The sequence below is a fragment of the Cricetulus griseus genome, chromosome 6 (assembly GCF_003668045.3).
Source record: "Cricetulus griseus strain 17A/GY chromosome 6, alternate assembly CriGri-PICRH-1.0, whole genome shotgun sequence".
In the NCBI taxonomy this organism is placed as follows: domain Eukaryota; kingdom Metazoa; phylum Chordata; class Mammalia; order Rodentia; family Cricetidae; genus Cricetulus; species Cricetulus griseus.
Genome location: NC_048599.1, coordinates 137,097,535 through 137,124,635, shown reverse-complemented (window position 1 = coordinate 137,124,635; position 27,101 = coordinate 137,097,535). Strand labels below are relative to the sequence as shown.

Here is a 27,101-nt window from a genome sequence, read left to right as displayed (position 1 = left end):
AAAGAAAGAAAACAGGTTGATTGTCCAACCCTGCCAATGGGGGACATTGAGCACGCTCTCCTCAGGGAAGCAGCGTGACTCTATGAACCCTAGCAGTTTGTATTAGAAGCCTGCTGTGCTGTGCTGTGCAGATGCCTTGGGATGCTGGTCATCCCCATCAGTGACAATGTACCTGGGGCTGGGGAAGTTTGAGCAGGAAGGTACAAAGATTACAGAAAAATGCTTGGGTTCACATACCCTCATACAAGAGAGATGGGGGGGGAGAGAGAGAAGAGAGGGAGGAGAGAGACAGAGAAGAGGAGAGGGGAGGGGAGGAGAGGAGAGGAGTGGAGAGGGAGAAGAGAGAGGAGAAGAGAGACAGACAGATAGACAGACAGACAGAGACAGAGACAGAGACTTGGGCCTTAGCAGGCCCCTTATGATGCTCAGTGCAATGATCTAAGAAATAGAGTTGTGACATCAGAATGGTCTAGCAAGGCCACTCCGGGAGCTGGGCCCTTCTCCACAGCAGCTCCTATGTTTGTCAAGCCTGCAGAGTGAGGCCACAACACTGTCCCTACCCACTGAAACCAATTCTCAATGCCCTACTGTCTGTCCTGCTGGGCTTGGGAACCTAGTCCCAGGACTGTGCCCTGGTGTCATTCCTACCTCGGTCCCCAGGTGGTCCTCACCTTTGGCTTGGAGCCACACCTTGTCATTGTCATGGGCTTCTTACTCATCACATTCACTGCCCAAAACCTGGGCTTTGGGGTGATGTGCCTACAGAAGGATCCAGGGGACCCCGGAACAGTCTTGAACTTCCATGCCTACACCAAACAAGGCTGGGTGCTTCCTTGTCTCCTACCCACTTCTCACCCATCCTCCTTTAAACAGATCACCAAGGGGGAACAAATATATCCACCCAAGGGGCCACACACAGAGGCAGAGTCACCATGGACTGCTGAAATTCTTTATTGAGTAGCAGGGGAGGAGGAGGGGGAAAGAATGGGGAAGAGAGAAGTCAGGTGGCCCAGCAGGACACTCTTTCCATGTCCTGCAGACAGAGGTTCTGGCGGTACCACCTTGGGCTGCTGTGGAGCCTTGGTCCACCATGCTCTAGAAAGGAGAGAACGTCTATGAGGCAAGGAGGGTAGAGCCAGTGAGGGGTTATGGTGGGGGAGGGATGGGGGGTGCCTTGGATCAGCATCACATGCTCTCAGAAATACAGGGCTAGCCTGTGCTAGATCAGGAATTCCATCCTTCTAACTTCCCTCAGAAAAGCTCTGTCAAGGCAGTGGTCACGGGGCCTAGGACTTTCTGCTCCACTATGGAAGTGCCTTCATGTCAGGCGGAGTAGGCTCATGGACACAGGGGAGGGGGTGTGCACACCAGCAGGTAGGAAATCCCCAGGAGACTAGAAAGAGGCTAAGATGGAGAAGGCGTTTGCTGGATGGGTGGCAACTGGGCAGCTTCATTGCCTACCGCAAATCACAGCACCAGCACATCCCACTGATGGGATGGGGACAAAGAGAAGCCCTTAATGACCTAGCAATGAAGCTAAAGAAACACAGGGTGTCGGGACACAGAAACTGGGTAATTCCTACTGCAACTGAGGGCTTCCGGGTGGTTCTCGAGGCCCTGTTGAATCCCAAGGCTCTTGTCAGCTTCAAGGGTCACTTACCTTAGTAACTCTCTGGTTCACATTTTTCTGTGAAGAAAAAAAAAAAAAAGCAGAAAACCCAGAGATGAGAATGAGGCCTGGACAAAAGGTCATCATATCCATGGCTCATGTCCTCCCATGACCAAGACCTGCAGCAGGGCCTGCAGTGTCCACATTGGGGACAGGGGACGTAAGAGTGACAGAGTTACAGGTGACACAGGAGATAGAGAGGGGAGCATTGTGTTCTCACCCATCTGCTCAGGTACGACCAGGTTCTCTGGTATAAGTCCCTTTTTCTGGGTGAACTCCTTAAATTCCTCCAAGGCCTCCAGGTTTTCTTTCAGGTCCCTCCCTGTGGAAGAGGGATGGGTGAGCAGAGGGAGGTGTCCCCACAGATCCAGTGCCACAGACAGGAGCACTGCCCAGCGCCATGGGCTTCACCATGGAGTAGCCAAGGGCAGAAGAGGAGGTGTGGACTGTTGACACTGAGCTTAGGGGGCATCTGAGTGACCAAATGACCCTGGAAATGAAAGCCTTCTGGTGGGGACCTGCAGCATCTTGAGCTTGACCTAAAAGGTTCCCGTGTCCCAGAGGCACTGAGCTTAGAAGGCTCCTGTCAGGACACCACTATCCTCACATCAACCATGCCTGACACACAAAAGCCCCACAAAGCAGAATTGGCAGCCTCTGTGGTCAAGACGCATAACTTCCTGTATCCTGGATGGTCCCTACTGGGCCTTTAAGTCACTACAGCAAAACTCAGCAAGGTGGGTTCAGTCAGCCAGCAGCATTGTGCCTGTCTATCACTATCCATGAGAGGGAATGCTGCTCCTTTCATATGTGAGGCCTGCTCCCAGGGAATTGACTGCTCTGAAGAAGAGGAACAGCGGGGGTAGGCATGGCTGTGTTAGGCTCCGGTATCTGGGAACTTACCTATGAGCTGTGTCACTGCAAAGCTCATGCCCTCCAGCTCCCCATCACAGTAGAGCATCCAGTGGTCCTTCACAGAAGACAGCTGCACCTGCATGTGGCTCTTACCTTCAACTGTGGAGGCCCCGGAAAGAACAAGGTTAATTCCACCCTGCAAACAGTCCCTTGGGTTCCTCTTCTGACTGCCACCCCAGCCTCCAGTCATAGAGGTTCCAGTCATCTAAGTGACTATCCTGGCCTGAGTGCGAAGAACTGGCATCCCTAGGACTCAACTGTGATGCCTCCTTAGGGGTGGGACTTGCCAGGAAGTGCTCCATTCCATGGGCTGCCAGTCACCCACCCCGGTGCTGATGACACTCACAGGCACTGTAATGGCCAGGCACATCTGTTTTCTCCAAGATGGTGGTCACTTCAAAACACTGGCCATACATCCTGGAATCAAAAACTATATGCAGTGGCCCTCTTGAACTCGACCCTCAGCTGGGTGGTGGTGGCGCAGGCCTTTAACCTCAGCACTTGGGAGGCAGAGGCAGGCAGATATCAGTGAGTTTGAGGCCAGCCTGGTCTACAAAGTGAGCTCCAGGACAGCCAGAGCTACACAGAGAAACCCTGCTTCAAAGAACAAAAACAAAAACAAAACAAAACAAAACAAACAAAAAAACTGACCCTCATGCTGACTGGGATCCACCCTCCTCACCCAGCTCCTGGAGTTCTTTCCAAGTCAGAGGGATTTTTTAACTACCCATTGAGAAGTGATGGGCCAGGTAAGAGACCAACCACCCATGGGAGCCACAGACACTCACATATGTGTCATAGAAAACTCCATGTCACCATTGTCCAGCACCAACACGAGTATGGAAGAGACCTTCTTTATCGGGATCTCGTCTTTCATCACCAAGGCCTTCATGAACCACTTTCCAGAAAACTAAAAGATGAATGTCCTCTTTGCTTGATGCCTGCCCACCTGCCCTGTGGAATATGTGCCTCCAACTACCACTCATGCCTGACTAACCTATCCCACCACCAAAACATAGAAAGCCCACATGATGGAGACCTGCTTACTCCTGGGGTACCAGCGCCTTCTAGCACATTTTCTCAGTCTCCACCCCTGAGCCCAGGGAGGCCTGAACACACACTGGGATTCCTTAACTCCAAATTGGTCTACTCTCTTTGATTACAACGTATGACAAGGGTCAAACTGGGATCCTCCCTGAATCCAGAACCCTAGTCACCCTGCATTAGTAAAGCTGAGACACCACCCTGTGCCCAGCTCTGACTCACATGCCTGCTATTCAAAGCAAGGGGCGAGGAGTCCTGGGCCTGCAGGGTGGCAACCAGGCAGAAGCTGATGGTCAGGAACAGAGTCTTCATCTCCAGGGTCTGCTTTCACAGCCACCAACAGGTCACTGGAGCTGGAGCGGCTGTCCCGGCCCCTCAATTGGCTGCCCTTTATACAGCCCCACACAGGGTCCTTGGGGAACTTGGCACAAAGGACCAGGTCCTTCTGAGTTATGTCCACAGCCAGCTGGCAAGGGGAATGTCAGTGCTTATATAACAGATTGTTAAGACTTCAAGAGATTGACAGGCCACAGGCCATTTCAGAGTGTCAGCCACTGTTTGGAGTTCAAAGAAGCTGAGAGAGAATTAGGGACTCAGAGGAAATGCCATGTGACAAGCCTCCACACTGTCTGAGGTTCATGTAGACAGAATTAGAAGAGTCATATGTTTCTTCCCAATACTCCTCAGAATCACCTTTGATCTGAGTCTTGAGAACTGCAAGGGACAGCCAGCAGTTATTGGGGAGGTCAGAATGGGGAGACAGCAGGATTTCAGACCCACCCCACCCTGTATGCACCAACTCAGCCCCGTGAGCACTGAACCCGCTGTTCTGGTGGGAACTTTGCCGATGCGTGTCCTGTAGGGTCCAGCTTTTTTGACTCAGGGCTCAGCCTGGCTACTGAGGCATCTTTCTAGATACACTCTCCACGCCCTCTCCACCCTGGCCTTCTCTTCCTCAGAGCACTGGCAGGAGCTGTCTGGGGCAGCTGTAGCAAACCACCTCCAACCATGTCTCCCGCACCTCACTGCTGTTCCCCTCAAAACAGAACTCCCCATGGAGGCTGAGTGTGAAGCCTGGGCTAGAGCCACATTGCCCCTAAAACTCTGGGTAGACTCCTGGATGATTGACAGCTCCCCATGGTGCTCTGTCTGTGGTTTCCTTACCCAAGTTCTGCCTGTCTTAACCTGGTCTTTCCTCAGACACACACACACTCACACACACAGAGACACACACACTCACAGACACATACATATACACTCACACACAGAGAGACACACTCACAGACACACACATATACTCTCATACACAGAGAGACACACATACACTCAGACACACATATACATTCATACACAGAGAGACACACACTCACAAACACACATGCACAGACAGGCACACATACCCAGACACACACACACACACACACACACACACACACACACACACACACTCACAGATACACACACACACAGAGACATATGCTCACAGACACACACATATACACTATACACTCACACACAGAGAGACACACACACAGAGATACACACAGAGACACACACACTCACAGACACACAGAGACACTCAAACACACACACATATACACTCACACACAGACACACACACATATACACTCACACACACACTCACTCAAGTCACACACATATCCACTCACACACAGACACACACACACACATATATATACTCACATACACACACTCACTGACTCACAGTCACACACATATACACTTACACACAGAGACACACACATCAATAAAAGAAGACTACTTGGGTGGTGTGTTCCTGCCTATTACCCTACCCTCATTACCCTTCACTAGTAGATGAGCCAGAGAAGAAAGGAGGGCCAGCAGCTGCTACAATTGCTAGATACTGGGTGAAGAGTCACAGAGGTAGAGAGACAGGGAAAACAGGAGCTGAAGACAGCAGCCACACTCAGGACATTCATGGTGACAACAGGGGCCAAGGCAAAAAAAAAAAAAAAAAAAAAAAGCAGGACTGCTGATACCCCAGGTGGCAACTGTGACAGTGGTCATATAAACAACAAGCAGGTTCTGGTAGATGTCCAGGGCAGAATCAAGAGAGAAGGCTGAAGGAAAGAGATGGGACAAGAGAGAGCTTAGAGAAGAGAAACTAAAGACACTGGGTGCAAGAAGAATTCTGAGAACGGGCAGGCTTTAAAAGCCCAGAGTCTCAGACACCACTGTCAATAGATGGGGACCCCACCTTTCTGGGCCTACACAGACCAGTCACACATGGATAAGTCCCAGTAGCCAGGGCAGCATGAGAGCTATAAAGCTGGACAGCGCCACTTGCTCCTGGTCCCAGCCACCTGCTGCTTCCATACACTGCTGTCTGCAGCTGAGAAATGTAAAAGTTGCCCAAGATCTACAACCCTATCTCTACAAAGCAAAAGTACCCCCAGCCAGGTGACTGGTAACACTACCAGACCCAGGGGCAACCTGGGCGGCACTGACCTCAAGGAGGATTCTTGGATACCTAGACATCAGGCATGGAGATTGGGACTACAAAACTAAGGAAACCAAAGGATATGACTCACATAAACACAGTCTGCCAGTCAGTCTGTGGCCCGGAGATCATCTCAGCATCCCCTTGTCCTAGTAGGATGAAGTGGTCTGCTGCCAGGGTTCTCAAGATCCTATGATCTCAGCTCCCTGCAGGACCCTCTAGGATAAAGGTTTCCTGAATTGAATCTTCTAAATGATGGCTATGGTTTGCACATGGGACAGGTTTCCTCTTGCTATGAAAAGACCATCTGCAATGCATTGGCCACAGAAGCCACACAGAGAGCCATCTTCCTCATAGCCATGAGTTGTATTACAATCTGCAATTGCACTTTTAAAATATAAAATAAGTTGGCACTGTGTGGGAATAGCAATCATGGCTGAATGAAAAGTGCAACATTTGTGGAGAAGTCTCACAGTGACTCTGTTTTGTCCACTATTGGTGATATGGGTAGTTTAATGTTTTCAGTGTCACACTAACCTTGCATTGCAGTTATGAAACACATCTACCTACAATGTTTTCTGTCTTGCTTTCTATTTTTTTTTGAGACAGGGTTTCTCTGTGCAGCTCTGGCTGTCCTGGAACTCACTCTGTAGACCAGGTTGACCTCAAACTCAGAGAAACACTTGACTCTGCCTCCCGAGTGCTGGGATTAAAGGTGTGATCCACTGCCCAGCTCAATGTTTTCTTTTTTTCCCTAAGGGAGAGCTCCAACAGAGTCCCCAACTACCACAAAATTATGCAGTCGAGTTTCTTGCATTTGGGGAAATCTCAGGAGTCAGCACATCCCTAGTGCAGTGGATAAGGCTCACCCAGGGAATACCACATTCATGATCATGGTGTCTCTCCTGCCAGATAAGTATGCTTCTTTTTTCAAGACAGATTAATTTTATTTTTAATTATGTGTGCATCAGTGTGGAGGTATGTGCATGTGTGGGGGTCCTCAGAGACAGAATAGGGTATCAAATCCCTTGGGGGTGGAGTTACCTGTGGTTGTGAGATGACAAACATGGGAGGTACGAATCGAACTCAGGTCCTCAGGAGGAGCAGTACAGGCTCTTGACCACTGAGTCAGCTCTCCAGCCCCCTTCAATGTTCTCTGCATGCAACATACTGGGACTTCAGTTGTGCTCAGATTTTATAGAGTATTTTCTGACTACACCACAGTTAAAATTGTCCTGAAAGTTTTTAATACCACTAATGTGTTATCAGGCTTTCTTTTCAGGTTATTCTTACCTCATTAAAAAGCAAAACAAGTCTCTCCAATTTAGACATTTAATGTTGAAGTATGAAAGTCTTTTTTTTGAAAGTCTTACTATAATCTCTTCCTCAGTTGAGTTTACTAGAAAACTTAAATAGTGTGAAGATTTTCAATATAAGTGTTTGTTTTGTAGAGACAGGGTCTCACCATACAGATCAGGCTGGCCTTGAACAGTCCTGCCTCAGCCTCCCAAGTTCGGTCATTATAGGCGGTAGCCATGATGCCTGGCTATACTCTAACATACAAAGGGCCATGGAGATTCTGCTCTCCTCCCTGTGTCAATGCAGGTTCTTCTAAGGGATCTGCGCGTCTTGTATAGGCTGTCAGATTAGTTTCATAAGGTTGAAACTAATTCATAAGTCCATAAGTTCACAACCTTGTCTTATTCTGTTAACATGTAATGCCATGCTAGTACTGGAATGATACCTTCCTTTTTAATTACTGATGACACTATTTGGAATTTCCTTATCCTTGGTCAGCTTGGCTACAGCTGATCAGTATTGGTCAATTCTGTAACTATGCCATTTTTCTTTTATTGTCAGCTGCATATTCGCTTGGCTTTCTTCTAACATCTGGCTTATAATGTTTTAAGGTACCATGAGAGGGAGTTTAAGAATGTAGATTTTGTGTCTGCCTTCTTTCTGCTACAGTATTTACAGCCATGAGTCTCCACGTCAGCTCTGACAGCTGCTCTGCACAAAGTTCCCTGTGCAGGACTGAAAATCCACAGGCTGACATCAAAGAGACTAGTATCATCTCTACCAGCCAACAGATGGGGTGGTTCTGTTCACAGGTGAATCCCATAGATTGAATCTTCAGTGTCTAACTAACCTTGCATTCTGGGGATAACCTCACTCCCACCACAAGTTCACATTCCACTCCCCAATCTCCCCCCTGCTTTCCAATCACCGTCCCCTCATCCCTGTCTCATAGCATCTGGATCCAAAGATGTTTCCTCAAACTCTCTGTAAGTCTCTCTGGAATATTACAGACAAAACCCCACTGCATGTGACCTCTCTGGACTGAATAAGTTCATTCAGTGTGACACCTTTGAGAGTAATTCACATGCTGTCTCTGCCAGCAAACTGGTTCTTTTCGTTGCTGGCTAGTACTTCACTGTGTGGGCACACCAGAGTTTGCCCATCATTTCTACGTCTAGGTCATTATAAAGCACACTTACCTGGAAGCTTTAGTATGAGGCTATGTTTGCATATTTCCAAGTTTACCTGAAAGAAATTGCTAGACCATAGGCTGAGTACGTATGCCAATGTAAGGACTTGCAAACTGTTTTCCAATATGTATGTACACCCTTCTGTGTTCCCTCAACAGTGCACATAGTCACTGTTATCTAACAATGCATGGCTATTGTCTTGGCCATGTGGCTTCTGTCTTTCCCTGATGTCTGGGAAGTTCCCATGGGTGTGTGAGGTGGCTGCCACCCACACATTTTCCTCGACCATGTCTGTTCAAGTGCTTTGTTCATGTTCCCTGGGTGGTTTGCTTTCCTGATATTAAGGATTGAGGTTTCCTCACCGACACTAGTGTTATTCCTGTAAGTTGAAAGGCTTTTTCAATGCTTAGTTTGTTTTTCTGTTCACCTAACTGTGTCCTACATACATGTGTTCTCTCTGTGAGGAAGTCAACCCACTAATTTCCCTTTACAGGATTACTCCTTGCTGGCAGATCCCAGAACCACCTTCCCACCCAGGTCATGACAATCATTTCTTTGTTTTCATCTGATTGCTTTGAGATCAGCAGGAAGTTGAGGACTGCAATCCTGTCAGAGCTGCCTCTGTGAGGAACGCCCATGCCTTCGTTAAGGTCTGCCGACCTGCCCGTGGTGGCCAGCTGATCCGGTGCCACAGGTCAGAAAGGTGATCTTGTTTCTGGAGACTGCGATTGTACCTTTGTCAGAAACTAAGCTGCATTTGATAAAAGGTATTTTAATGAGAGAGGTAGCATTGTGAGCAACTGGGACTGGGACATTTCATGTTCTCTCAGAGGGGGGAGAAGCCCAGAACCATTATCTTGTCAGTTTCCATCCCTGCTGACTATGTGTTAGCCAGGTTCTCACCATCTCCTTAAGCACTGGAGGGGGCACCTAGAAAGGAGAAAGGAGTTATTTTGGCTCCTGGTTTCAGAGGTCCCACATACGACTGTTTAGCTTCATGGCTGAGGGCCTGTGGTGAGTCAGAGCATCATGGCAGAGGTTAGGTGGAACAGCTGGACATCTCATAGTGTCAAGGAAGCAGAGAGAAGGACAAGCAGCCTGGATGAGATTCAATTGAAGGAGGTACTCACAGTGATTAATTTCTAACCGCCCGGGCTTTGGTCAGCAGAGCATCCCAAAATAGGGCCTCCAGCTAAGACTAAGCCTTCAACACACTGACCTGTGGTGGAGGCTTCAGGCATCCATGATAGTGTGATTATCAACCTCACACCTGCACTTCAAGGCTGTGTGTCTGAGAAACACAAAAGGGAGGTGCAGGCACTTGACCAGGTGTCAGGGTGTCAGGAGTGTCTGTCACAGCTTCAGCGGACTCTGTGAGTTGGCTGTCAGCACTGTTAGCCACAGCCTACCATGGGCACTGACTCATTAGGCTTAAAATTGAGTACACACTGGGCTTTCAGGATGTCAGAGACATAGTCTCTGAAAAGGTTTACCAGACAGTCATGGGGACAAGTGGCTGCTTTGTCTTCTTTGTTGATGTTCACCTGTCTCATGCTTTCTAGATGTGCCTCAGCTCTAGCCAGCTGCCTCCTGCCTTGGTGCTGTGGTGGGAGCCATCTCCTTACATGTAAACACCATGTGAAGCCCAGACACTGGCTCTCCACTGAGTATCTAGAATGAGCAGCACCATGAAATTTGGACCTCACTGAGAATCAGAGGCAAAGGTGGAGAGGCAGGTGACCAGAAACAGAAACAGGCAGCCCCACAGCAACTGCCACCAGAAAGTAAAGGAGTACCCAAGGGACATACTACAGGCCATGCAACATTGGGGATGGGAAGCTTTTCTGTCATGCTTTACCATCTCCCAGTGATGGCCCTGGCATCTGTACTGCTGTGTCCTGGAAGCCTCTGCCCTCAGTAGAACATAACCTCAAGTCCCAGGTCCTGGGCTGCCCCAGGTGCTGTCCTACCTAGATTTGAGTACTATGTGCCATACATACTACATCCTCCAAGCATAGCGGCTATTATCTTCATCAGAGCAAACTTAGCTACTTGCAAGAGACTCTCAACATCTGGCCTGTTGGCTGTTAATGTTTAGTCATAGGAGGTGATGGGAGAGTTATTGGATCCTCACCTGGGATTCCAATCATTCTTTCCTGTATCTCCCATCCCCCTAAAGGTAATTCTGATCTAATTACATGTGGTCTCCTGATCTCAGGAGGTGTGAATGTATATAGACTGTGAAGGGTTTATTTGAAGAAATGATGGAGAAGTCATCACCCATGGTAGGTGAGACTGTTAAATGGTAGGGATGCTTTAAGATCACACTTGGTCTGTAAACAATCCCAATAAGCCCACTGATTTTCCAAGCTGGAAATTGGCGGAGTCATAGTTTGATTTGTCATTAGTACACATTTGATGGGGGAGATATTTGCTAATGTATCCACCAGGAAAATGTTCATGCAACATACCTGTTCCCATGAGTGTCTGTTTCCACGTTAACATAACTACTACCTGCAATCAGTGTGAGAACTGGGAGAACTCAGACACTGGGACAGAAGAAGGGAGGTGGATAATGGCAGGCATCTGCAGGCTGTCACTGGTACTCAGAGCACTGTTGGTGTCCCAGGCTCTGCCAGTCATGTATGTGTTGTTCCCCTGCTGTCTCATGGCTTGAAACACATGTAACTGTGTGGTAAGGCAATTAGATAAATGATACACGCAAGTGGAGAAAACATGTCAGGCACAAGGCCTCGCCAATGATAGGGAAATGCTAGCCTGCTTCCTGACCTCTGGTCTCAAAGAACACAGACAGGGAACAACCCTCTCTCACCCAGGTGGTAGCCGCTTCCTGCTCAGAAGCAAATTCCATGGTGTGGGCCAAGGAATGGTTCATGCTGGTGCCTTCACTCAACCCCAGAACCTGTCAGAGAAAGTTCATTAATATCATTTATAGACTCTTGGAGCTGCCTAATCCTGGTCCAGAGAGGCATAAAGATGCTATTGTGGGACCAGAACTTTTCCCTAGGGATTAGGTCAGTTGGGGTCAGGGAGGGTGGCTGAACGCAGGTTCAAGAGTAAAAAGCATAGTTCCTGCTGGCGAGGTAGCTGGGCTGAGGCAAAGCCAGAGGGAGAGAGATAGAGACAGACAGACAGACAGACAGACAGACAGACAGACAGACAGACAGAGACAGAGAGATCTGGCCATGTTGAGAACCTGTGGGTGTTCAAAGCTAATGAGGAGGAAGCTGTAGACTCCAGTAGAACCAAGTTCAACAGGAGCACAGGGGTGTGTTCAGGACAGGCTGGGATGGACACTGGTTCTTCATCCTACCTCAGGGCACAAGGCGGCAAGAAATGAACACACATGGACCTCAGTTGTACCAGGGCAGCCCTGGCTCTGAAAATGTCCTCTCAACAGGTCCTCAGATGACAAGAGCAGGAGAAGGTCAAGTCCCCTGGTTGGAGACAAATCCCCCTGAGGACAGATGTGAAGCCCCCTTCAGGATCTGTGTGGCTGGAAATCTTCATGCAGACAACTTAAAATTGTGAGCTATGGAAATGAACCCTAACTGGTTGAGTAGATGGGCACTGGTCAGTTAGTGGAAAAGGACCAAGACATCTGGGAGTAAGGAGTGGTCTGCAGAGGGCACAGCCGGCCTCAGTGCAGAACTAAGTGCGTCAGGGTCATGGTATGCCTAGTGTCTCACGGGGTCTACCCTGGTGATGTTTAAGCTGACTAGAGTCAGGCGTTTGTGTCCCCACTTGCAGGTGGGATATCCACATAGGGCTAGGACAATGAAGTGTGCTGCCTCCATGCAGGGACCAAGCCATATGGGTACTAGCAGATACTATCTGGGGGTGAACCCCAGCTCCATTCTCAGCAGCTGGAGGTCAGAGGCCAAGTCTCAGGGGACATTGCTCAGGGAAGCCATGGTGATGTAGGGGAGGAATATGTAGAGAAGCCTGACCCTCCCTCCATGCTCAAAGTGCAACCTCCCTGCACCTGAGCCACTCATCCTCCCCAGGGACCTTTGTGAGCACAACACTTGGTGGCACAGAATTGCAGGGCATTGTGTGTCTTACTTCATCTGTAGGTGACACTGAGTTGATATTTATCAGAAACCAACAACAACAACCTTCTACCTCCATGATGGATGTGGATTTGGCCATGATAGAAGGACGGGAGGGACATGGCCAGTGCCAAGTGGGCACACATCCCTGGCCATGGGGGATATAAAGGGCACCCTACAAGCAGCCAAAGGAGACATTCTCCAGGTGACCTGCCTTGTGTGAGGGCTAGCAACAGAAGATGAGGAACCTTCTCCTAACCGTCTTGCTTCTAGGGCTGGTGACTGTACTGAAGGCCCAGGAAGTTTCATCTGATTACCAGGAGGAGGTGAGGAGGGGTGGGGCAATGGGTGGAGGTTGGAGGAAGGCACAACCCTTGTCAGTGATGGTAGACTTGTTCAAGTGGTGTCTTGAATACTGAGGTCCATCCTTGCACCATAGCTTGAGATTGTCAGATCAGTGACTCCACTGTTTACCAGCAGAGAGCGCCTCTCCAGGCCTGGAGCAGGCAGTGGGTTTGGGGCATGGGTCTTTGTTGATGAGACACGGGGTACCAGAAAGCTTCACTGGGTGGGATCTTCTGGACAGAGGCCTTGTCCAGTGCCAAATTCCTGACCTCTAAGAGTGTGTACTTAGAAGGCAGACAGTCTCTGCCTTCATGGGCCAGAGAACCCAAGTGTTGGGTTCTCTCTACAGTGGACATGGGTAGGGATGTGTGGTGTCAGCCCTCTTCAGAGCTGCAGGCCGAGCTCTGGAACATCTGTTAAGGTTGCAGGATGATACTGGAGTCTGGGGAGACTAAGAGTCAGGCTGGTGTGTGTTCAGGCTGCTATGTGTTCAGGCTCTCTGTTCTGCAGCTTTCTGGGACCTGGTACGTAAAGGCCATGGTATGTGATAATAACCGCACAGAGGGGAAGGGCCCCAAGAAAGTGTTCCCTATGACAGTGACAGCCCTGGAAGAAGGGGACTTGGAGGTGGAAATAACATTCTGGTGAGTGTCCACAGCAAATCTCTGCAATTTTCTCTCAGTTCTTCTCCATTCTTATTTTGGTGTGGGTGTTGGAATGCCCCTGCCTTTGCGGGGGGGGGGGTGTCATGGTGCCAGGCAATACTCTAAATCTTGTGTGGGCTGATGTGAAATTCTGGGGTCATCTGGTCAGGACTGATTTACCTGCTGAGTTGAGCATGGCCCCTGTTTTACAGGAAGAAGAATCAGTGTCACAAGAAGAAAATTGTAATGCACAAAACTGATGAGCCTGGGAAATACACTGCCTGTGAGTCCCCTGTGGGCCAGGGTGTTTTGCAGGGGTGAGTTTCTGCATAGAGGGTCCCTGACTTGTTCAGCACCCAGTATGCTCATCCGCTCACATTCCATGAGCTACACATAGAGGTCATGGGTTAGTCCATCCCAGGTACCGGCTGATGTGCTCTGCCCCACCCCCTCCATCTTAGCTCTGGGCCCAATGTTAAGTACAGGGAAGTACTCAGGCCTGGGGCCAACCTCAGCCCTCACGTCCTCTGGCCGCCAGCGGGGCCTGGCAATGTTCTGGGAGATGGCTTCTGTCTGATGGTGGAGATCACAGAAAGATGAGAGCTAGCCTGGCTGCATCTCCTGGATGACCACATTTGTTTGAGATCATTCCTTTGAAAACCTCCAAAGGTTTTCCAAGAAATGAAATTCTAAGAGACATTTCTCTGTTCATGTGTAGTCAAGGGCAAGAAGGTCATCTATATTCATGAGCTGCCAGTGAAGGACCACTACATCTTCTACTGTGAAGGCCGGCTCCAGGGGAAGTTACATCGCAAGGGGAAACTCGTGGGTGAGGAACCACAGAGTCCCCCACATCCTGTCCATGGTCTCTGCTTCTTACAGCTGTAAGAAGGGCTATTAGAAGGGAACTGGGAAGCCTCAGGGTGCTGCTCAGACAGGATGTAAGATCCAAAGTGGAATGTGGGTGAGTTGGGAGAAGACCTGGTTCATGTGACCTTGGAGGCCTGAGCCTTCAAGAGGGATTCCCACCTCTGGAGCTGGAAAATGCCATTCCTAGGGGTCTCAGGTAACTGCCAGTCAATATGAAGGTGAATAACTCGATAAGGATCTTGATGTATATGTAGCATCTTCCAAGCTCAGGGGACAGCCCCGTGCATCTGTCTCTTAGTTAGGGTTTCCATTGTTGTGAAGAGACACCATGACCAAGGCAACTCTGATAAAAGAAGACATTTAACTGGGTGGCTTACAGTTCAGAGATCCAGTCTATTGTCATCATGATGGGATATGGCTGTGTGCAGGTAGACATGGTGCTGGAGAAGTCGCTGAAAGTCCTTCATCTTGATTTGAAATCAACAGGAAGTGGTTTGCAACACTGGGCATGGTTTGAACATAGCACAAAGCCCATCCCCATGACACACATTTTCTCCAGTAAGACCACATCTATTCCATATATCCACACATTCTAATAGTGCCACTCCCTGTGAGCTTATGGGGCCAATTACATTCAAACTACCACACTCTGAGATCCAGAGCTTTTACTGGTCTGGGAAGTGACCCTGAAAGCCTCTTAATGTTCACAAAGGGGTCCCCAGGACCATTAGGTGTCTGGGAGTCCTCATCCCAGAGCTGTCCTCTTCCCTCTGACTGCTCTAGGTTGACAGCCCCAGTGCTGGTCAGTGTTCTTGGTCTTCACCCCTGGTTCCCTGCAGAGCTCTGCATCACTGCTGCCCGGCTCACCTTGCCCTCTCCCCATAGGGAAAAACCCTGAGGACAACCCAGAAGCCATGGAAGAATTTAAGAAATTCATACAGCGCAAGAAATTCCCACAGGAAAACATCTTCGTGCCAGAGCAGAGGGGTGAGAGTGGGACTGCCCAGCCCATGTCCTTTCCCCACCTCACCCCACCCCACCCCGTTTCTCCTCTAAGTCTTCCTGAGAGCACTCTGTCACTGTTCTTCTTTGTCTGCAGTGTCCATCCCATCTCTGCGTGTCCCTTTATGCTTCTGGGTACCAGAGTGTCACTCTGTTACTCAGGCATTGTTGGCTCCCCACAAACCCCACTTCCCCCTCATTAGGGCACCAGAGCCCAGGTTCAAGTCTTGGCTGTGGAAGGGTCTGAGCTGTAGGTTTGATGGGGTTCTTATCCAGAACTCCTTCTCACCCCTGGTCTTTTCTTGCTTTCTACAGATCAGTGCGTCTCTGAGGGTAACTAGGGTAAGTGGCCTTCTGGGAGGACCATGGAAAAGCCTAGTGTCCTGGGTTGTGGAGGTGGAGGGTTCATGTTCATTGACCCTTGTCATCCACTTGCACAGAAATGGTGTACTGGAGAAGTGATTCTGGACTAATCCCTGGACTTTACTCTATGCATGGTTATATCTCCCTACATCCCATACCCAGAGACACTTGGCAGGTCATGGGTGTAAGGGATAGGATCACTCTCATGGCTGTGGCTGTGGAACAATGATTGCACACATGCACTAGGATAGGAGACCTCTGGCAAGTTCCTGCCACTTACCTGTGTTCTCTTTGGCACAGAAGCCAATCATGGATACACTTGCTGGTTCTGCCATCACATCAACACAGTTCACAGTTCTGGGATATCCTTGGACTTCTCCCCTGGCCCACTTTCCCTACCTTCACTGCTTGATTTCCCTCCTATCTCAGCTCCATCCATAACCAATGCTAGTTAACTCCTAATAAAGCATTTCAGCATCATTCTGGCTCAGCCTGTCTGTAAAGGGCTTTGCATTGGCTCCCTAAAAGCTCTGACAATGTAGAGCCTTGTGGATGTTGGGGAAGATTTTGGGCTCAGCAAAAGCCAGTTCCTGAAGAGCATGAACTGTATTTAAGTCAGGGTTCTCTAGAGAAACCGACATAATTGAATGAATCTATGCAAGACAGAGTCTTCCACCAATGACTGTTTCCTGATGGGAAATCCAAGAATCTAGTAGTTGTTCAGTCCATGAGGCTGGATGTCTTAACTAGTCTTCAGTGTATGCCAGAATCCTAAAAGGTAGGCTCTAATATCAGTGAAGAAATTAACCTGATGGCAAGAGAAAGCAGACAAAAAGCAAGCACTCCCTTTTTCCATGTCCTTTATATAGGCTTCCACCAGAATGTGTGACCCTGATTTTAAGAGGATTATCCCACATCAAAGGCTCTGGATTTAGGCTGGGTCTTCCCACCTCAAATAATTCAATTGTGAAAAATCCCTCACAGGTGTGTTCAGTAGCTTGGGTTTGGTAGTTGAGTTGACAAGCGATGGCCATCACATCCATCTTGTAGGGATATTATCAAGGCCCAACTAAACAGCCATTGGCTCACATGGCTTGTTTCACATGAACTAATGAAGCCACACATCTTTATTGCATCTAGGCCTATCAGTCCCTCTGTGTAGCATGAATAATAAAAACCCAGAGAGATATTGCAGTTTAAGCTGAAGATCAGAAAAGCATAGAAGCCAACTCATAACTCTTACTTCTACCAAGGTTAAAATGAGGTCCTGTCTTCCCTGTGATTGGAAACTAAATCTCACATGAGACCCTTTGCCTTTATATGCCTCTCTAGTGCTGGTGTTCGACTTTTGAGTTCTATTACTCTTTTAGACTAATTCAGTCTTGTGTAGCCCAGGGTGGTCTTGGACTCACATAGATCCATCTGCCTCGGTCTCCTGAATCCTGGGATTAAAGTTATGTACCACGACTGCCCATCTTCTATGGCTAACCAGTGTGGCTGACTTTGCACTCTGATCTTCATAGGTTTTATTTTTTTCTTCATTGGTTTTATTAGATCATACAAAATATCTCACCACAACTCTGTGCTTATCTTATGAAATTTGGTACACAAATATTTGAATCTTCTTTTAAGAGTTTTTATTTTTATATATGAATGTTTGCCTCCTGTATGTATGTGTGGTGCCCATGGAGGTCAGAAGAGAGCATTGGATCCCCAGAGCTAGAGTTACAGATGAACACAAACCATCACATGGGTTCTGGGAACCTAACCAGGGTGCTCTACAAGAGCAGCCAGTGCTCTTAACCACTGAGCCATCTCTCCAACCTCATATTGAATCTTCTTGGTGGATTGTTCCTGTTATTAAAATGTAGCGGCCTTGCTTATCTTTCCTTACTAATTTTGGCTTGAGACTTACTTTGTCAGACTGAGTAGAAACACTTCCTTTCTTGATTTTGCCTTCTATTTCATGTGTTTTGATTTTTATTTTTTCATCTTCAGCCTGTGTGTATCTTTGTCAGTGAGACATTGAAAGGTGATCCTAATTAGCCCTATTAATAAAAACTCAGGAGTTAAATGTCTGGATAAAAACTGAAAGATCAGAGAAGTAAAGCAGCAGCTACCAGAGATTTTTTTACCTCTCTGAATTCTTTGACAAAAGGCCAAGATCCTGTCTCTGCCCCATCTTATCACTTCTTGTCTGTCTGTACAGGCATCCAGATCTCTATGGTTAACCAGTGGCTAGCTCTACTCTCTGATCTCCAGGCAAGCTTTATTTGTCAGAACACAAACAAAATATCACACAGCATTTCCCCTTTGTGGTCTAAATAAAAAGTGAAGGTTTTAACTAACATAGAAAAACTATGATATACATATCATATATATATTACAAAATAACTATATAAAATATATAACGGCAATTACACTAACAAAGTCTAGTCCATTAACATTTGACAAATTCAGAGAAAATACTCCATTATCTATCCTATCTTGTTCAGTCCAAAGTGTTGTACCTAATTCACTTTCTATCCTAACTTGTACCATCAACCCAAACCTATCTTTTGATGTGTCTCAACTTTATACACTTTACACCTCTTTAGTGAATTTCTTTTCTGAATTACTTAACAAGAAAAAGTATAACTATCTAATCTCCAACTCCATCAAAAACCTGAGAAGTTTCCTTACCTGAGTTAATATTACCTGAGTAAACAGGAAGTGCAGGCAAGCGACTTCCAGAAAATGTGACAAATGACAGAAACAGCTGGCTGCCTGGACAGTCACCCAAGGCAGTCACCCAAGGTTCCTCTGAAACACTGGGGGCATCCAGCTTCCTCCCTGAACCTTAAATACCATATTCTCTAGATCTCTGAAATGTTTGATGATGACCTGTCTACCTAAAATGTATCTCTGTTTGACCTTAAAAACATACCTAATACGACAAGTTTGATTTAATAGGTGACTAATGCAACCCTGTATTCTTATATTATCCTAAATAGCTTGTAATACTAACTTTTGAGGACTAAAAATTTGCATTACATTGCTAAATGAGATGTATAGGTACAAAACCTTGAACAAAATTAGAATTGTATTACAGTATGTTCTAACCAAAATAACCATAATTTGCATCAATATACAAAAATCCATATCAATGTAAAATATTTAAAACTAGTAGTTGCTTCTTTTGGTTTAAAAGTCTAATCAATAATCTACCTTTTATCCTATCATTTCTATAACATATATACTATATAGCAAAAATAACCTCAATTTTTTATCAATATAAATTCTACACCAATGTAAAATATTTAAGACCAGTACTTGCTTTTCTTGGTTTAAAAGTAGATTCAATAATCTACCCTTTTATCCCATCATAGCTATATCCTCCTTATTTCTTATCAGAACAAGATCCCTGAATCTAATTCCTTTGTTCGGCTTTTTTCTTGATCATTACCAACCCCTCTAAACGATGACACATATCCGTAATCCACCGAACGACCAAAAATTCCCTGTCCCACATCTTGAGAAGGTAGGTATCATGTTCTTAAAATTACTTCATGCTGTCTTGTGGTGACAGCATCTTTAGGGGACCCTGAAAAAAATGTGATAATTTTCAAGTCCTGGGAGAGCTAGCTGTATCATTTGTCATCCAATCTCTGTGTAATGGGAAAATGCAGGACTTACCCCAAGTCCTGGCTAGAGTAGTCTGTGAAGCTGGACCATCTCAGATAACCATCTTGAAATTTTCCTGAGCAGAATGCAGTCCAAAACTGATCTTTGGGTGGTGTTTGTCAGCTTAGCAGTATTACTGTAGTCCTGATGGGATCATCGCTATGGGGACACAACCTACCTCTAGTATGCAGCAGAAGGATGAATTATGTCTTCACATCCATTCTGCTAGCCTGTGTCTTTTTATAGGCAAATTGATACCATTGATATTGAGAGATATTAATGACCTTGATTGTTGATTCTTGTTTGTTTTGGATTTGTTTTGGTGGTGATATTGTGTGTGGATTTCCCTCTTTTTTGGCTTTTGGCTTTTGGTAAAGTGGAATTATCTATTACCTATGTTTTTGTGAGTGTAGTTAACTTCCTTGGGTTGCAGATTTTCTTTCAGTACTTTCTGTAGGGCTGGATATGCATTGTTTAAATCTGGTTTTGTCATGGAATATCTTATTTTCTATAGTGACTGAGAGCTATTTGGATATAGTAGTCTTGTCTGGCATCCATGGCCTTTTAATATTTGTAGAACATCTATCCAGGACCTTCTGGCTTTCAGAGTTTCCATTGAGAAGTCAGGTGTAATTCTGATAGGTCTGCTTTTATATGTAACTTGGCCTTTTTCCTTTGCTGCTGTTAATATTCTTTCTTTGTTCTGTATGTTTTGTGTTTTTATTATTATGTGATGAGGGGACTTTCTTTTGATCCAGTCTATTTGGTGTTCTGTAAGCTTCTTGTACTTTCATAGGTATGTTCTTCTTTATGTTGGTAAAGTTTTCTTCTAGGATTTTGTTGAATATGTTTTCTGCACCTTTGAGGTGGGTTTCTTCTTTTAAAAGATTTATTTATTATGTATACAGTGTTCTGTCTGTATATATACCTGCAGAAGAGGGCACCAGATATCATTATAGATGGCTGTGAGCCACCATGTAGTTGCTGGGAATTGAGCTCAGGACCTCTGGAAGACCATCCAGTGCCCTTAACTGCTGAGCCATCTCTCCAGCCCCCTGAAGTGGGTTTCTTCACCTTCTTCTATACCTATTATTCTTAGGTTTGGTATTTTCATAGTGTCCCATATTTCCTGATATTTTGTGTTAAGAATTTGTTTGGTCAATGAATCTATTTCCTCTAGTGTATCCTCAACACCTGAGATTCTCTCTTCCATCTCTTGTATTCTGCTGGTTATGCTTGCATCTATAGTTCCTGATTGTTTACCCAGAGTTTCTATTTCTAGAATTCCTCTGTGTTTTCTTTATTGTCTCTATTTTAGTTTTCAAGTCTTGAACTGTTTGAATTTTTCCCTTCACCTGTTTGATTTTTTTTTTCTTGGGTTTCCTGGCTTTCTTTAAGAGATTTGTTTATTTCTTGCATTCTTTGGTGTGTCTTTTTTCTCCATTTCTTCCATTTTTTTGTTTTTTTCTTCCATTTCTTTAAGGGATTTTCTCATTTCATCTTTGAGGGCCTCTATCATCTTCATAAAGTTGTTTTTAAGGTCATTCTCTTCTGTTTCATCTGAGTTGGGATGTTCAGGTCTTGCTGGTATAGAATCCCTAGACTCTGGAGGTATCCTATTAGTCTTTATGTTGTTGAATTTGTTCTTATACTGTTGTCTTCCCATCACTTCTTCCAGGGGTGCAGTTGGGGTCTCTCCCCCTCCTGGTGGGTGCTGGTCCAAGGCTCCAATGGCTGAAGACACTGGATAGTTTGGTCTGCCTCCAGGTCTCTGGGGGATTCAGTGCCCTATTGGAGACTTCAAAGGTTGCTGTTATGCATGGTCATGGTTCACTGTTGAAAACTTTAACATTTTAAATGTCATATGCAGCAGATCTCGAAGAGGTTAGAGGACCATAATTTGTTATGTGCCTCCAGAATACAAAAACTTAATTCCTAGATACCTGATAGAGACTCAAACACAAAATCATGTACAGAAAGCTTGATGAAGCCTTTCTCTAGAATTGGTTAGTACTCTATATGACCATTAATATCATGACAAAAGTTTAATATATATGTCCATATTAATTGTATAAATTTTGAGATAATATTTGTTGTTAATCGCTCACAAAAATTTGCTGCAAGCTCTTTTTCGAGGTTCATTTTCTGCCCATGAAGAGAAAGTTTCAGCATTGGTAAAAGGTACTACAATTTCTGTTGGGTCTATTCATGTCCATTGACAAAGTCTCAATTTTCCTTTTAGAAACATTTTCAACGTAGCTGTTTAATTTTTTACTCTGTATGTGTGGATAAAAACAATATACATCTAAGATATTATCCTCTCTCTGTATTAAAATTCCTGCAGAAAAATGTGTAGAAGTTAAAATAACCAGGAAACAGTCGAGCTCTGGATCCAATCAATCTGCATGTGCATCCTAATTTCTAGCAGCCCAAGCCTTGATCAGCAGAGCCTCTCAAAATGGGGCCACAAGAAGGGACTAAGCCTTCACCACACTGACCTGTTAGCTTCAGACCATCCATGAAGTTATCAACCTCACGCCTGCTCTTCAAGGCTGTGGGTCTGAGAAACAAAAAAGGAAGGTTGCAGACACTAGACTGGGAAGCTGCTAGTCTCTCAGAGTGTTAAGAAATGTCAACCACAGTTGTAGGGGACAGTAAGGGTCAGACATCAGCACTTTCAGCTAAAGCCCACCCCTACAACTGACACTTCAGGTTTCCAATAGAGTCTATTCCACAACCCCAATGGCAGCTATCTGCTACCATCTTAATTTGATCATACCAAGGAACATAATTGGAGACCTAGAGACAATTTAGCTGCTAAGACACAGGCAAGAGAAGTGGATGATGGGAAATACCTAAAGAGCTCCATTGACCTCCAGCAGACAGACGGTGTCCCTGGCTCTGTCGATCACATGTGCACATTGTTCTTTTCCTGTTCATGGACCGAGACACGTGTTCCTATGTGGTAAGGTGCTTAGAGGAATGACCCATACGTGCTAATGAAGGACAAGCTGACAGGGACAGGGAAGCTTCTCCCATACATGGAAATGCTAGCCTGCTTCCTAATCTCTGGTCCTAAAGAGCACTGGCCCTGCCCTCTCACACCCAGACTGTCAGGCCTCCTGCTCAACACCTTCCATAGTGAGCTTGTGACATGGGCCACGCCAGCTCCTCAGCACAAGCCAGGGCTTGTCAGAGAGTGCTCATTAAGATTGTTTGTGGATACTTGAGCCTGTCCACCTTTAGTCCAGACAGACACAAAGATGCCATTATGGGACCAGCACCCATCTCCAGAGCCTTGAAGTGTGGTCAGTCCCACAGGAACTGACCCCTTCTCCAGAGCTGACCCTCTGGGTCTCAGGGCAGGTGGCCAAGTTCAGGAACTGCAGAGTGGGGAGTGGAAGGCAGAGTTTCTACCGGAAAGGAAGCTGGGCTAAGGCCTGAAGACAGGGCAGCCAGGGCAGACATCATGAACTCAGAACAGAGATATCACATGGAGTCATGGTGCCTCTTGCACCATTTACCCAAAAGGAATGAGATCTGGCCATATTGAGAGCCTGTGGGTGCTCAGAGCTAATGAGGAGGGAAGCTGTGGCCTCCAGAGGAACAAAGTTCAACAGGAGCACAGGGGTGTGTTCAGGACAGGCTGTGATGGACACTGGATCTTCATCCTACCTCAGGGCACAAGATGGCAAGAAATGAACACACATGGACCTCAGTTGTACCAGGGCAGCCCTGGCTCTGAAAATGTCTTCTCAACAGGTCCTCAGATGACAAGAGCAGGAGAAGGTCAAGTCCCCTGGTTGGAGACAAATCCCCCTGAGGACAGATGTGACACTCCCTTCAGGATCTGTGTGGCTGGAAATCTTCATGCAGACAACTTAAAATTGTGAGCTATGGAAATGAACCCTAACTGGTTGAGTAGATGGGCACTGGTCAGTTAGTGGAAAAGGACCAAGACATCCGGGAGTAAGAAGTGGTCTGCAGAGGGCACAGCCGGCCTCAGTGCAGAACAAAGTGCGTCAGGGTCATGGTATGCCTAGTGTCTCACGGGGTCTACCCTGGTGATGTTTAAGCTGACTAGAGTCAGGCGTTTGTGTCCCCACTTACAGGAAGGTCCAGGTGGGGTATCCATGCAGGGACAGGACAATGAAGTGGGCTGCCTTCATGCGGGGACCAAGCCATCTGGGGACTAGAAGACAGTCTCATTGACAATGAGAGCATGAATCCTGGAGGAGCCCTGCTTACTGACTTGCTCCCCATGACTTACTCAGCCTGCTTTCTTTACCCAGGACCACCTGGCCGAAAGGGGCACTGCCCACAGTGGGGTGGGCCTTCCCATATCAAAACTTAATCAAGAAAATGCCACATATACATGCCCAAAAGCCAATCTGATGGAGGCAATTCCCAATTGAGATTCTCTCTTCCCAGGTGGCTCTAACATGTCAAGGTGACAATAATTAACCAGCACAGCTCTGCCCAGCAGTGCTCCTGATAGTAGCTGCCTGTGGTCTTATGTTTTACAGGAGAAGGGGTCACTGTCATGACTTTGAAATCTTGATGAAGAAAACGAGCCTGACGAGCCTGACGAGCCTGGCAAACACACAGCCTGTGAGTCCCTTGTGGCCCAGGCTCTTCTGCAGAGGACAGATTCTGGGTGTCCAGACTCCAGGACAGGTCATCCACTCACTTTCCATGTACCAGACATTAGAGGCCCTGAGTTGGTCCACCCCAGGTACTGACTGGTTCTTGTCCCTCAACAGCTCAGCTTGTGACCCATGGGAACCATGCAAAGAAATAAGAAGCATGGTGAGGGGAGGGGGCAGTGGTGGGGGAGGGATGTTCAGGCTTGGGACCAAATTCAGCCCTAATGCTCTCCATACTTCTCAGCTGGGCTCAGCAGGTGTCTAAGAAATAGATCCTGCCTAGGTATGGATAACCACAGCAAGGCCCGTGCTGGACTAGTTGAGTCTCCAGGGAGCCCCCAAAAGTGTTCCAGAGTATTCTTTCACACAATCTCTAATAGTTATTCCAGGAATGGGATGCCAAGAGTTACTTCTCTGTTCACCTGAAGGTAATGGCAGGAAGACCGTGTACATTGAGGAACTTTCAGTGAAGGGCTGCTACAACTTCTACTGCGAAGGCAGGCAACATGGGAAGTATTTCAGCACAGGAAAACTCATCAGTGAGGATCCACAGAGACCCCATGTCCTGACACTAGTCTCTGCTTCCAGCAACTATAAGAAGGGCAGAAGCCATGCCTGGCACTTGGGACTGGGAAGCCTCAATGCTGGGCCCAGGGTGCAGACCAAGCAGTGCATGAGATCCAAAAGGGAAAGTGGGTCATCTGGGAGGGACCTGGCTTATGTGACCTCTGGAAGCCTCAGCATTCAGAAGAGGTTCCCACCCCTGGAGCTGGCGAATGCCATCTCTAGGGATCTCGGTAAGTCCAGTTAACATGAAGGTGACTAACATGAAAGAGGCCATTATGTATATGTACTATCCTCCAACAGGGGACACCCCTGTGCCTCTGAGATCCAGGGCTCTTACTGGTCTAGGGAATGGCATTGAAAGCCTCTTAGGCTTCACCAAGAGCCCCCAGAATCACTCAGTGTCTGGGAGTCCCCACCCCAGAGCTTTTTGTCCACTGTTCTATTCCCTCTTATCCTGGCTGCTAAAAGCTGACAGCCCAGATGTTGGCCGGTGTCACTGACTCTCTGCAGAACTGAGCCCACCCCTCAAGCATGTCCTACTGCCCCACAGGGAGAAACCCGCAGGAAAACCCAGAGGCCATGAAAGAATTTAAGAAATTTGTGCAGCTCAATGGACTCAAAGAGGAAAACATCTTTCCAGAGCTGAGTGGTGAGAGCAGGACTGCCCACATGTCTCCTTGTGACCCCTATGTCACCCCTGACTGTCAGTGCCCAGTGCGTGTCTGAGTGGGTGCCTTCTGTCTTTCTGTGTCTAATCTTATTGTCCCTTATGTGTTGTTTCATGTCTGTCCATGTCCCCTGCATCACAGGGTTGCCAGGCCTTGCTTCAGGTCTTGGCAGTGGGAGGGTCTGAGCTGCAGGTGTGATGGGGTTCTCTTACAGGGCCCTTCTCACTCCTGGGCCTCTTTTGGTTTCTACAGATGAGTGTGTTCCTGAAAGTAACTAGGGTAAGTCTCCCCTCTCCGGCCCCACTTGTAAGAATGTGGAAAAGCCTAGAATACTGGGCTCAGGAACGGGAGGATCCTCATCCCATCCACATAGACAGGTGTGGTCAGTAGAGGTGGCCCTGAGTGTGGTTTCCAGAACAGACAGGAAGTCCTTCCTTTTTGTCATTGTCTCTCCTAGTCCCTGGTCTCTGCCTTGTCCTGTCCTTGCCATTCTCTCCAAGGAGGCTGAGTCCTGGCTACACATGGGAGTGGTGCACGGATCGCTTCAGAGGGCCCCAGCTCCTAGCAGGAACCACACAGAAACCTAGGGAAGAAGATCTCTGTCCCATATCTGCCCTGGGCCATCCTTGCCCATGACTCCCCTGACTGCTGCTCCCACAAAAGTGGGGGACTTATCTCTCTTCCTCTCTCTACCATAGCAGCTACCCAGGTCTGCATCTTCTGAGCAAGCCTTGCTTCCAACAGCTGACTGGGACATCCCTGCACCACACCTCTCCTGAACCAAACTCCCCACCATTAAACCCTGGCCTCCCCCACCCCCACCTGACTCCAAATAAAGCCCTTTAGCAGTACCCTGGCTCAGCCTATCTGTGAAGGGCCTTGTGTGGGCTCTAAGAGCTCTGCTAGAAGCAGAGACATGGGAACAAGTGCAGTGACATTGTCCAACAAGGATGGACCAGTGCCCAAGGAGCATGGCATCTGACTTTCCCATAGAGCCATGTGAGGTCCTAGAGGTCCCCACCTGGTGAGCCACTCACTGTCAGGCTGGGCCCTGGAGGAGTGTTTGAGAAACCCCTGGGAGGCAAGGCTGCAGCATAAGCTGTCATTGGTGTTTTTTATTTTAGCTATTCTGACAGATGGTGTATGGTGGTATCTCAGAGTTATTTTGATTTGCATTTCCCTGATGGCTAAAGATGCTGAGCAATTTCCTTAAGTGTATTTCTGCCATTTGAGATTGTTCTGTTGAGAATTCTCTATTTATTCTGTACCCCATTTTTTAATTGGATTGTTTGGTGTTTTGGTAGCTAGGTTCTTAAGTTCTTTGTCTATTTTGGAGATCAGCCCTCTGTCAAATGTGGAGTTGGTGAAGATCTTTTCCCATTCTGTGGGCTGCCATTTTGTCTTGTTGACTGTGTTCTTTGCCTTACAGAAGCTTCTTAGTTTCAGGAAGTTCTATTTATTAATTGTCGATCTCAGTGTCTGTGGCACTTGTTTTCTTGATGGTTGTCATTCTGGATTGAGTGAGAGGGAACACCACTGTTGTTTTTATTTTCTTCTCCCTGATGGCAAACAAGGTAAATCATTGTTTCATATATTGTTGATGATTTATTCTATGATTTTGGAAATTCGTTGTTCAATTCATCTGCTCATTTATTGGTTAG

At 47.0% G+C, this 27,101-nt stretch overlaps 2 protein-coding genes and 1 non-coding gene across 3 annotated transcripts; 1 reads left to right on the top strand and 2 right to left on the bottom strand.

Annotated features, from left to right (window-relative positions):
• Positions 1-1,661: 1,661 nt before the first annotated feature.
• Positions 1,662-3,940, bottom strand: LOC100762106 (vomeronasal secretory protein 1). Its single transcript, XM_035447083.1, has 6 exons — positions 3,851-3,940; positions 3,373-3,494; positions 2,931-3,001; positions 2,573-2,683; positions 1,890-1,991; positions 1,662-1,687 (listed from the first exon to the last, which is right to left on the bottom strand). The coding sequence occupies exons 1-6, from the start codon at positions 3,938-3,940 to the stop codon at positions 1,662-1,664; spliced, it is 522 nt and encodes a 173-aa protein (XP_035302974.1).
• A 2,925-nt stretch (positions 3,941-6,865) lies between these two features.
• On the bottom strand, positions 6,866-7,030 carry LOC113831579. Its single transcript, XR_003486736.1, has one exon. It is a non-coding gene; the product is annotated as a U1 spliceosomal RNA (small nuclear RNA).
• Positions 7,031-12,911: 5,881 nt separating this feature from the next.
• Positions 12,912-25,718, top strand: LOC100761241 (odorant-binding protein 2a). The gene is made up of 6 exons (XM_027422754.1): positions 12,912-12,998; positions 13,528-13,661; positions 13,874-13,944; positions 14,380-14,490; positions 15,417-15,518; positions 25,693-25,718. Exons 1-6 carry the CDS (start codon positions 12,912-12,914, stop codon positions 25,716-25,718), a joined length of 531 nt encoding a protein of 176 aa, XP_027278555.1.
• Positions 25,719-27,101: the final 1,383 nt, after the last annotated feature.